A 12,500-nucleotide genomic window follows, 5' to 3' on the forward strand; every position below is an offset into this window, starting at 1 on the left:
TTAGATACAGGATATCGTCATCGTTCTGAGTGAATGCAATGTGCTCCAGTAAAAAGAAAAAGAAAAAGTTAGTCGAGTCGACTTTCTCCACAGAACTGCAGACGGGTCCATGGACGGTCGCTCATGAGTAAACTGAAGGAGCTTCCAAAGATCACGTCTCAGCAGATTTCTGTGGTTTGTAAATCCAGAATCCCACATGAGTCATAGTTAAGATGATTTGATGTTTGAAGACAATATTCACAGTATCTTAAAAAGAAAAACACTGTTCATGTTGCACAGAGGAAGATTTGGGTCACCATGTTTATTCATGCATATTAATATGGAGGCCGAAGTGTGCCACTGGAATAAAGGAGAGGGGAGGGGCTGTAAGGAGAAGCATAACAATTATTCACATTTATTTACGTTTAGAAGATCAAGAATAACAAAAAAAGGGGTATTTCAATTTACATTAAAAAAATAATTATTATTAAATTTGATCTGATTTACAGCTGATTTAATTTGTTCATGAAGACTTATGAAAAGTTTATAATTTCATTTAAAAAATGGAATTGCAATTCAATCTATTGTGAGTCTTTAAATGGGGCTATAGAATCGACCCTGTAACATTTATTTTCATGACGTTTAATTTAAGACCCTGAAATGAAAAACAATAAAGCAGAATTATTAATGAATTAAAAAATGTATGTTTTCTAACTGTGAATTGATCCGTATCATCTCAGTTGAAATGAATTGCCCATATCTCTGTTGTGGCACACTTCTCACTCCGTACTCTGACAGCTCAAATGAAGGGAGAGAGCTGAGGGAAAAATAATAGTCTGAAGAACTCCATTTTGTATTTCCTTTTCCATCAATTCAACAATTTCCCTCAGTTATGACGTTAATGTTCGTCTGTGACTCGTGGAATTACAGCAAAATAGAGAACACAGCATTATTCTGTCTGTGATAGCACCACAGTATCTCAGGTGCCTTCAGCTTACTCATGATATGAAAACATGTGGTTCTGCTTCTGAAAGTCTTTGTCTGGGAACAGATACGAGGAGGAGACAGAAGGAGAACAGCGATCTGTCTGAAGCCCCAGCAGCTACCTTCTGTTCCAGGCCGGAGTCTTTAAACATCAGTGAGAAAGTCCTGATATGCTCTCGTCTCAACTCATCGCCACTCCGCGAGTCGATGGCGCTCTCTATTCGCGTGTTAATCTCCTCGGGGCCGGAGTGGACATGCAAAGCTTGTGCGAGATGGTTTGGAAGCAGATTAATCGAGTTTCTCGTGAGGGCAGCCAGAGTCTGGGGGGGGGGGGGGGGGGAAGCACATGCACATAGAATGAATCCGCCCCTTTGCTTCATTCACGTTACAAATGAGAAGAAGACACAGACACAGTCACGTTCATTACAGACACAAGAGAAAGATGAACTAAGGAATAGTGGGGGGGGGGGGGGGGACACCAGAATGCAACGTTCAAGCGAGTCATGCATCTCGTTCACTTTGCTCTAATGTGATGGAGCTGGTAACAATAATACACCCGTTCTAACAGGGAGGTTATTTGTGTCCTCATCTGGGACTGGAAGGGGAAACAGCAGACATGAAAACCATAAAGCCTGTGAAGGACTAAGAAAACAGCCCAGGAAAGATTTGACAAATAAAAAACAAACTCTAAATATGAGATTTGAATATTTATCACATTTTTAAGAACGACCAGATCCTGGAAAAACACGTTTCACCTCAAAACTGAACAGAATCTATGAACCTAACCCGGAGTTTCCACATTTCTTTGGTCACCACACTGATCAGTTATCATTTCTTTAACAGTGAATATTCCAAAAGAAAGGTCTAAAATAAAATAAAGGTGAAGACCAGTCCATATATCAGTGGTTTGGTTCAATAAGGGATTTCTCTCTATTTCAGGCTTGAGGATCATCTGCTGAAAAACAACATCTTTAATACAAGAAATTACCAAATTTATATTCTAGTTTAACAGAGAAGATAATGTCAGGTTTCGTTAAATGTCCTTCAACACAACCAAAGAGAAGATTTCCAAAAGGTCGTAACACAATCTTATGTGCTTGTGTTATTAAAAAACCATAAAGGCATCTGAATTTTGGCAGATGAGCCATCTCTCATTACAGGTCAGAGGGAAGTTGAATGTCTGTCTCCAGTGTTTCTCTCGCTCCACCTTCATCCCTGAGAGGATTTTAAAGAAGAACTTTAATCCATGAAGTGGAGGTGAGCTGTGGTTCATCTCACTCCACACGTCAGGAAAAGCACCTGAGGTCACGGTGATAAAGGTCACGTCTACAGATCTGAGTCACTCAGCCGTTTACATTAGTTCTCCATCATTAGCTGTGAGTTAAAGCAGCCACGTTTTCAACTTCAGACAAATGAGCATGTGAAGTGTCATGGCTCCACTGGGCCGGCAGCCATGACAGTGATGATGAGAGCAACATGTGATGATGAAGATCATGTGAGTGGAACCGATCCGGCTCCTCTGCGTCACACAGGGATCATTAACGGATCATTTTTAGATTCTGATTCTCATTTCTCCTGTATTGGATGTTTGTATTCAGCTGTAAGTCGTGTCCAATCAAAAGACTTCATGATACTCAACCAGATAATCCGTCCATGTGTCCGTCCCTCGCCCAGCAGTCCTGTCCCAGGAGCCTTCTCAAAGCAGGTTGGATATCAGTCAACTCTTTGTTTAACACACCCAGAAAACCTCCAATGGAGGATGCCTAGGAGCCCCCTGAGGCCTAAGAGCCCCCCCTGAATCCTAGGAGCCCCAATGAGGCCTTGGAGCCCCCTGAATCCTAGGAGCCCCCATGAAGCCAAGGAGGCCCCTGAAGCCTCGGAGCCCCCTGAATCCTAGGAGCCCCCCTGAAGCCAAGGAGGCCCCCTGAAGCCTAAGAGCCCCCCTGAGGCCAAGGAGCCCCCCTGAATCCTAGGAGCCCCCCTGAGGCCTGGGAGCCCCCCTCATCAGATCCCCAAACTACCTGCAGTGGCTCTTTATCCGTTCTGGAGAAACAGAACAACCATAACAGGAAATAGATCGACATGATTTCCAGACAAATTTACACTATGAGGAAATCGACTTGTTTTGTCAAAGAGTAAATTTCAGATGAAGGTAAACTGGCCTGCTCACTCTGTGGTGTTTCTGCTTCTGCCAGAGAACGACTGTTGACTGAATGTAAATTGTCCATTGTGTCTCTGAACAGTGAGATTAGGACGAGAGGGAGTTGAACTGAAGATGAACCTGAACTCCACAGAACCCCTGTTGCATATGAATGAAGACGTGTGGCCCGGGTGTCAAATGATTAACATACGTGGAGCAGCAGCAGAACATCCACGAGCTTCATTATAATGGAGACAATTGGACGGCAGTGTGTGGAATCATAAGAGCCGGGATATTATACTGAGTGTTGATCCAGGCCTGATACACATCACCATGGTGGACTAAATGAGACAGACCATGTGTCTCCTGATCTCCACATCGGGGAGAATGAAACCAAACGACCAATCACACGTCAGCTGTTAATTGAGACATTTCATCAATTAACTAAAACCAAGAACCATGAACTACCTCAAATGATAGAACCCATCTTGGAGAAACGTTTATTCGATGTCTGGTTAAACACGTTGGCTCCGAGGTGTTCCCGACCCTCCGGTGAATTCTGGTGCTTCTCGACCGGCTCCTGTTGAAGCAGCAGCTCTACATCGAGCTCTGGACGTCCCAGCTCTTCTCTTTTTAAAGCTGGACGCAGGAGACTCGTATCTGCGACCATCTTCTCTCGGTCTCTACCCAGAGGTCATGACCACAGCTGAGGAGGTCGGGAACCAGATGTGCTGGTAAATCAGAAGTTTGCCGTCTGGCTCGACTCCTTCTTCACACTGGTCCGGTACATCCCGGCTCTACTGGTGCTGGACCATGATGAAGTGTTTCCATGAATCAGGCTACACAAAAATCTGGTTCCTGCCGTGTTCTGCTTTTCATTAGACCCCCCCCCAATCAGGTTCATCAGAAGGCATTGTTAGGATAATGTATCCGTATCTTCTCAGTTCAGAAAAGCGACTGGAATAGACCCCCCCATAGACTCCCAGTTACAAAAACATATTTCCCAGAGTCAATGTCAGTGTCACACATTATATCGCCCTCTACTTCCAGAGCTTCCATAGAGCTACAGGGTTATTTTATCTAGACCAATATTCTGTTTTCCCAGCTGCCCTGAGCTCCGGACTCCGACCTGCTGGGTTTCTAACTTTCAAACTAAAGCTGTTTAACTTCTGTGGTGAAGTTAAACAGGGGGCCGTTGTGGCAGCAGCCGGGTGTGACCGTAGGTCTGGTAATGGGGGGGGGGGGGGGGGGGGTTGTTGTGGACGTCTCTACAGAGGCTCCCGGTCTAAAGGGCACGTGCTTCTATCTCTGACATTCTCTTGTGTATATTGGACGGTGCGTGGCTGCCCGGAGCACCAGCTGGTTGCATGGAGGGGGGGGGGGGGGGGGCTGTGTGGGGGTACATGCATGTTACATATTCATAACTGAGCCCAACCCGCTGTGGGAAATGCCAACATATGATGCAGAGGAAAGGGCAAGTGGAATCGGGGGCTGGGGGTGACTGGAGCACACGGGGACGTCAGAGTGCTTTCATCAGCTGGATGTCTCACATGTCTGCTGGGGACAGAGGGAAATGAAACTCTCTGGGACTCGGGGGGGGGGGGAAACTGGACTGAAGACTGTAAATAAAGATGGACGACCCGTCTCTTCTTGTCTCCGGAGCTTCATGATGTCACTGACTCCTGGTGTGAGCTCCAGATTGTCTGATACTTGTGAGATATCTTTTCAAATAGACTGATCTGCTCTTATGATAAACGATATGGTCCTCTGAATCTTCATGAGTGGACGTGTCTAAAAGTGTCTCCTCTGAGGAAACACACCAGGTCCTTTGAGAGGAGAGTGGGAGGATGATGGGAGCATGATGGGAACCAGCAGGCCCACAGCGAGCTGGAGGGAGGTGGAGGCAGAGACACTCAGTCGTGGATGGACGAGAGGAGGTCACAGTAAACAAAACCTCCTTCATGGCAGATCTCAGCACATCGCTGCCGTCTGGGGCTTCGTTTGTTTTTATGTAAAGAAGATGAGTCATCTGTCGTCGCTCTTTGTTGCTCTATCGCTCTATGCATCTAATGGAGGTTCCTGTTGTCAGTCTTCATGTCTCTGACTCGACCTGCTGAGCCGTCACTGAACCAAACAAGTGTTATTTTACTTTTCCTCATTTCTTAGATATCAGATTTGAATAAACCTCCTGTTTGCTATAATAATAAAAAAACCTCGACAATGAGGCACGATCCAAAATACAGTCACACACGACAAACCCAAGTCCAGAGAGAGGAGCCCGACTGCAGCAGGAGGCTCCGCCCATCAGGAAAACTCACAAGGCTCCAAAAGCATGTTTAAAACCTTAACAACATAATCCACGAGCAAATATTAATATAAGATATGGACCAGAAATCCAGTGTAAAGGAACGAGTCTCGAGTTTCCAGAAGTACTTTGATTGAACGGCTTGAATCCACATCCTCTGCATATCGTTTAATAATCATAATAATAATGTTTTAAATCAGTTCAGACTAAACCACCGTACGTGAGGGGGGGGGACGTGTGTCGGAGGAGGACGTTTACACAGTCTGAAGCTCATCGTCCTCACAAACAGGCAGACAAACACACAAACACACACACTCGCACACACACACACACACACACACAGTGATGTGTTACCCCGTCACACAACCTCTCTGCCTGAAGCCGTCCATTCATTCCCAGGATAAATAATAAAAACAAAGACAACCAACAAACAGGCGAGACAACTGAGACGGGCACCGGGGACACGTCCATCTTAACGAGCCCCTTCGTCTCCCAGTGAGAACTGAACCCAGTCTGATCCCAGTCTGATCCCAGTCTGAACCCAGTCTGGACAAGATCATCATATTTGTTTCAGTTTGGTTGAAACAAATAAAATATCCTGAACAGAAGTTAACATTTCCAACATCTTTGTAACTCTGATATCTGAACAGAAATAAAAGTTCAATCGTCAGTGGAAGGACGACGTCGTGGTTAAGATGGACGTCCTGATGCAGAGATCACATGACATGAACAGGAAGCAGCGGGGGGGGGGGTACTCACGTTCTGCTTCCCCACGATGTTGTCGAAGGGCAGCTCGGGGCTCCAGGACGCCTCGTTGAAGGTGGCGCTGCTGACCCGGCGGTCGGCCGAGCTGGCGTTGTCCTTCATGATGTCCTCCGGCAGCGTGAGCAGGCTCTCCTCCGGCTGCTTGATGAGGAACGTCTCGATGTTGTGGCGGCGCAGGAAGTCGTTGCGGTCCTTCCCGTGTCCCTCCTCCACCTCGTAGTCCCCGTTCAGACAGTCCAGAGCCGCTTTGGAGATGTGGATCCGTCTGGAGCGGGACAGGGAAGGACATTTTCAGTTTAGTTTAGAATTGAAATTATGAATATGACATGAAACCAACCAGAGAGAAGGCATACCTCCACTTGATCAACATATGTCACCATGTACAGCCGACATGTCTTGAGATCAGATACATACGGATCATTGTTCTGCACCAAAACACATTTCTGCATTATTTCTTGAGAAATATGTATAAATCTTCACAATTTAACAGAAAGATAAATCCATCATGTTAATCAAATCAAAACAGAACTCATCCACTAATTCTACAGAAAGACAAACGGCCGTGAGAACTTCCCTTCATCGCTGGCAGAGGTGAAAATGATTATGAATTATGATTTCTACTCAGTAATAACACCAATCAGAGCAGAAGACACCTCCTGTCATTTAGGACTCGTCTGTTCTCAGGTTGGAGGGTTTGAGTCACTGCAGATTTATTTCTAATCAAATCCGATGAAGTGGGTTTGCATGTGAACCACAGAGTCCAGCAGCTGATGGATGGAGATGCCTTCAGTCTTGTGAACTGTGTGAACTGACTCCTGATCAGTGAGAGGAGGACTGCAGGTCTGTGAGCTCCACGCTCAGGTCCTCGTGGTCCAGGACCTTCTGCACACGAGTCGGATGAAGCAGAGAAACGACAAACTTCACCCGTCCCAGTTACACAACCCAGTGTAATCGGGAGCACGGGTCACGATGACAGTTTGGCTCAACAACAGGAGCTGGCAGGATTTTTAAAACCCGCGGTTAGAGAACTAATCCCTCGGCTCCTCTCCGGCCAAACAGAAACATTGGATTGAAAAAAACACATTTTAAAGTAATGACAGCAAAACATCTCATCACCAGTCGATCCACTGGTTTCACAAACAGATGTATTCCCATTTCTACAGAGGGAAGTTCACATCTGCACAAAACTGAAGAAGTCATCTCTCTAAATCGTCCACAGAGAGAGATTCCGTTTTATTAGTTTAACATTAATGTATTTTTATATTCCACTTGTTTACAATCTGCTGGGTCAACATGACAAGTCAAGTTTCAGTCAAATAACAGATCAAATCTCAAAAGTCACAAAAACAGCACAACAAAAAAAGAGCCACAGAAATAATTATACAAATACTTCCAACAATGACGTCTTAAATATGATAAAGAATCTTATAACGTATTATAAATATGTAATTATCTATTATGGATGTATTTGATTAGGAAAATACAGACTTTATTTTCTTATCTTTTCATTACCGAGGAGTTTATGTTTTTGACACTTTCACCAGTTTCCCAGGGAGAAATAAGTCTTCGACAGAAAGTTCAATATCTCTCGTTCCCTCTCAGGTCTGATCCTGAAACAATTACTGTGATATGAAACACATCTGTCAATCATCTGGTCTCACCCTGGGATCCCTCCGGACTCCAGCTTGTTGGCGATGTCCACGTCCCAGGACCAGACGTCAAACTGCCACTTCCTGAGTCCCAGCACGCCGCACAGCACCGAGCCCGAGTGGATCCCGATGCGCATGTCGATGTCGTGCTTCGTGCGCGACCTCACGTATCTGGAAGAACCAATAAAGAGGAGGCGGGAACATGAGCATGAATGAAAACACTGGACACACAAATATTCTTCAAATTGAAGGGAGATGAGAAATAAAAAGAATCAGTAACGGGTATATTTTAAAGTATTTTTCACACGTTCATGTATTTTAGGGCTCTCGAGTTAAAGGCGGATGTTTTGTTTAATATATTCCAGAGGTAACGCTGGGTCAGAGTAAAACGTCTGTGTGGATTAATTCAGAAAATTAATATTCATGAAAGTGACCTTTGGCAGAAGAGAACCCAGATAACGCTGACAGACAATGTTCAGAAAATGAACACAGCACATTTCACGGGTGTCAGCGAGTCGTGAGAAGAGGCGGAGCCACGTCTTCACGCCACTTCTCACGCTCGTTACCAAATCTGTTTCTCGTTTCACACTCGTTATTTGTCCCCGAGCACAAGAGGAGCAGGACGAAGGGACGAGGCTGATGAGCGTCTGTGAAAAGCAGACGGGGGGGGGGGGGGGCGCTCTCATTTCATGCTTCATAACAGCCGGTGATGAATGCGAGGTGAAAGGCATCCTGGGAGTTTGTGACAGGTGCTTGATGGTCAGCTCGGGGGCTGGAAGTTAAATGGGACTAACTGCAGCTCGTCATCATCACGATGAAGACGACCAGGCTGATGATGGGACTCTTTATGGATTCTGTGGTGAAGGCCAGAGACACAATATTGTGTTGTATATTATAGTTTATATAATGTACATCAATCACCTGAGTTCATCTGCTCATATTTCATCTCACTGTCATCACAACTAAAGAAATGTCCCGGTTCAGTTCAGGAGAAGGATTCATCAACGATCAATCTGTCATCAATCTATGAACGAGGATATTGTTGATATTTCAACATTTCTACTCACGTGAATGAAAACACTGTAAAGTATTAACTGATCATTATTATAAACATGATTCATGTTGTGATGTGCTGTGGTTCTTGAGGCTCCTTGTTTTCTCTCTCCGTCCACGATCCTGAATCCATAAATCCATCGAGCTTCTCTAATAACTTCAGATACTGAGAGTTCCAGATTCAGTTTGGGCCTGATGTGAATTTGATAATCACAGTAATCATCCTCAAATGTGTTTGATATGTGACAGACTGACAATCTGTAACAGGAAACAATCTTCCCTCATAATTTGAATTCATTAAACAAGCAACTTTATTTAAGAGAAGAAAACTGAAGTTCTAAACGACTGACCGGACTGAAGAGGAGCAGGAGGAGGAAGATCTCACCTGCTCCCAGTGAGAGTGACTGACAGCTGACACACACAACGTGAGCACACAGTACAACACAACCCAACACAACACAACCTGTTCTCATGGAGTTGACGTCTCTGTCTTATTTAAATACATTCTGTCGTCTCAGCCTCACGTTCTGAGGGATCCAGCAGCAGGACACGATATCTTCTGCTCACAGGAACCAGACACACAGCGTTAGCGTGCCCGGTGGTGGCCGGTCCTCAGCTCCAGCATATTGACATATTAATACACAGCACAAATCTCCCAGCTTATCCGTCTCTAATCCCTCTCTCTCCTCTCAACATCATCTCCTCTCCTCCCTCGCTGTCACGCTGAGAGCCAGAGCGCTGCCACGACACAGAAGATAATCAAAGTGAAAATGCCTCTGGATGTAAAAGCACTTCTCTGGGGCCGGTGAGTGTTTCCAGCTGTTCTCTGCAGAGGGACTCTTCTGAACGTGAGCGGTCCTTCTCACCCGATCTGAGGAGAACATGGAAGGCAGCACACAGCAGGGCTGCTGAGGCCTGCTGGAGTGTGCAGGACCAGTCAGGGAAGTTTCTATGATATCACTGGGGGAATTATATTAACATGCTTATTGAGGATTGTTCATCTGTTCATCTAACCTCTTTCTATTCATTTATCCATCAATTGTAAAATTGTAGCCTTCTTCTCATCTCATTCTACAGAACAATTCCACGTGCACTATCTCCTGTGTGGAGACATTTCACTCCAGCCAATGTAGAAGGAAAAACTGTGTGCATTTGCAAATACTGTGCAAAGACCCAGGCTAAGAACTGAGATGCAGAAGCATATAGTCAAGTGCCCAAAGTTTCCTCAGGGATAAAATCAGCCAATGACAAAACAAAATGTTCATATTTATGTCTGTATATGACAAGGTCAATACAGTTAGTATAAATTACCAACAACATTTCCAGTTAATTCCCAGTAATTCCCGTATATTCCCGTTAATTCCCATGGAAAGTTTCTAACTTTGAATCTTCCCAGAATTTTGCAACCCCAGTCAGGATTCACCAGCTCGTGGGATCTGCTCCTCTCGGCTGTGCAACTGAAAACCAGTTCCATAACTCAAAATGTCCCCCTGTCTCAGCGAGTCTTGGACGTGGGGTTCCCCTGCAGCGGTGACGTGAGGACATGAGGACGTGAGGACATGAGGACAGTGATGGACACCCACCTGATGGTCTTGATCATGCTCAGGCCCATCTCCACACAGCAGTGGGCGTGGTCCTGTCGGGGCTCAGGCAGACCGGACACACAGTAGTAACAGTCTCCCAGGATCTTTATCCGGAGACTGTGGTGCTCCTGCAACAGAGCAGTCGGTTCAGTCGACACACAAACACACAAACAGACAGACACACAACCCTCTGTGATATGTCCAGGTGGTATTGACTCACATGTGCGAGGCGGTCGAAGCGTGCAAAGAGCTCGTTCAGCATTCGGACCAGCTCCTGAGCAGACAGCGTCGTGGAGAGGTTGGTGAAGCCTTTGACATCTGCGAAAAGAATGCTGAATAAAATATGGAAATGTCACTTTTAATATCCAGGTCAGGTCTTCATGACTCAAATTACTTCATGACACTCAGAGGTTTTCCCTGCACGAGGATCTGTGATTCTTACAGAGTCAATCAGCTCGTGGCATCTTTTAACAGAAGCCGGTTTGAAACAGGACTAACTGGGAACTCACTGGTCTCTGTGAGCCAGCGTAGCTAACAGGTGTGGGCCACTGGTTCGAGTCCGGTACGGAGCTTTGTGGGTTTGAAAACACGCGCAGGACCAGAACCTGATTTAAGATTTAGTTCACATCCTGTTCCAAACCAGAAAGTACCAGAACGGGTTGGTACATGAATGTGGAGCTGTTGACATCACAGGTGCAGAGATGGGTTGGACCAAAGTAAATGTTGGAAACAATATTTTCTTACTCGTTATAAAAGTTATTAATTTGCAGTGACCCTGAAACAAATCAGGTAAAACGATATTTAACATGTTTTTCCCACACATCTTCACTGTAGCCTCCATGTTGTCCCCCCCCCCCACTGTGACCTCACACCAGATGATCACAGAGAACCCCCCCCCATCACTTTGGCCTCACCTCACATTCTCGTAGCGGTGGATGTAGATCCTGTGGAACTGATGCTGGAGGTGTTCGTCCTCTACATTGGTCATGTCGTTGATCATCTCCAAAACTACAAAACGTGGAAGGACCGATAACACCAGTCTCTCCTGCGGGGGGGGGGGGGGGGGGGGGGGGCATCGAGTTAGTTTCCTGACACAACATCAAACAGGACAGTCACACATGTTGTTCCTCTCGGGTGGCGACACCCAGTGGCCGGAGGCAGTATGTGTTCAGCTTGTGTGTCACCTTGTGAACACGATATCACAAGAACACCAGGAAGGAACTTCTTCACACTTGGTACACATGTTCAGTTGGACTCACAAATAAACTGATTAGATTTTGAAGGTCAACTTCTTTTTGTCTCAATAGCTTTCCTCAAATGAGTGTTTAGCCTGAAACTGCACTGATTCTAGTCAATAAAGCTCAAAATCAATGTGTTTTATAACATGTATGTATAAGAGCTTTGAATTACTCTGTTTAATTTGGAAAACCACATTTATTAAGATTAAGGGCAAAGAGGAATTGAAGGGAGAAACAAGTCAGCAGCATCGAGCCCGAGAGGAAAAACCAGAAGCTTGTGAAGCACATTACATTAAGGTCTGTGTAAGACATCACTGAGAGGATTCATGTGACTCTGCCAGCCGGAGCTTCTCCAGCAGGAAGCTGCAAAGCCCCACAAGGGTTTCCGACGCAGTGCCACTTGGCAAACGCAGAACCTGAGCGCCTTAAACCCAAGACTCGAGTTCCTCGGCCCGGGAACACGTCGGGTTCTCAGACGAGGAGCGAGTCAGAAGGAGGCAGATGATCGCTGAGATCGTTTTCTGTTCATGCTCTTTATGTGAAAATGATATTTCTGTTCTGGATCAAAGTGAAGCTGAATGACGCTGTCTGAGAGCTGTGGAGCCTCTTCAACCTGAGAGAGAGAGAGAGAGAGAGAGAGAGAGAGAGAGAGAGAGAGAGAGAGAGAGAGAGAGAGAGAGAGAGAGACAGAGAGACAGAGAGAGAGACAGAGACAGGGAGAGAGAGAGAGAGAGAGAGAGACAGAGAGAGAGAGAGAGAGAGAGAGAGAGAGAGAGAGACAGAGAGAGAGAGAGAGAGAGAGAG

The 12,500-nt window shown here is 45.6% G+C and overlaps 1 protein-coding gene across 1 annotated transcript in view; it reads right to left on the reverse strand.

The window, feature by feature from the left end:
* The window catches only part of adcy8 (adenylate cyclase 8 (brain)), a 50,475-nt gene that overhangs the window by 16,134 nt on the left and 21,841 nt on the right, over nucleotides 1-12,500 (reverse strand). The window contains exons 3-8 of the mRNA XM_062404626.1: nucleotides 11,373-11,503; nucleotides 10,679-10,790; nucleotides 10,459-10,586; nucleotides 7,835-7,993; nucleotides 6,168-6,438; nucleotides 1,086-1,283 (exon numbers count right to left, since the gene is read on the reverse strand). Coding sequence (XP_062260610.1) covers nucleotides 1,086-1,283; nucleotides 6,168-6,438; nucleotides 7,835-7,993; nucleotides 10,459-10,586; nucleotides 10,679-10,790; nucleotides 11,373-11,503 — 999 coding nt within the window. The remainder of the gene's footprint in view (nucleotides 1-1,085; nucleotides 1,284-6,167; nucleotides 6,439-7,834; nucleotides 7,994-10,458; nucleotides 10,587-10,678; nucleotides 10,791-11,372; nucleotides 11,504-12,500) is intronic.

The sequence above is a fragment of the Platichthys flesus genome, chromosome 14, assembly GCF_949316205.1.
Source record: "Platichthys flesus chromosome 14, fPlaFle2.1, whole genome shotgun sequence".
NCBI lineage: Eukaryota > Metazoa > Chordata > Actinopteri > Pleuronectiformes > Pleuronectidae > Platichthys > Platichthys flesus.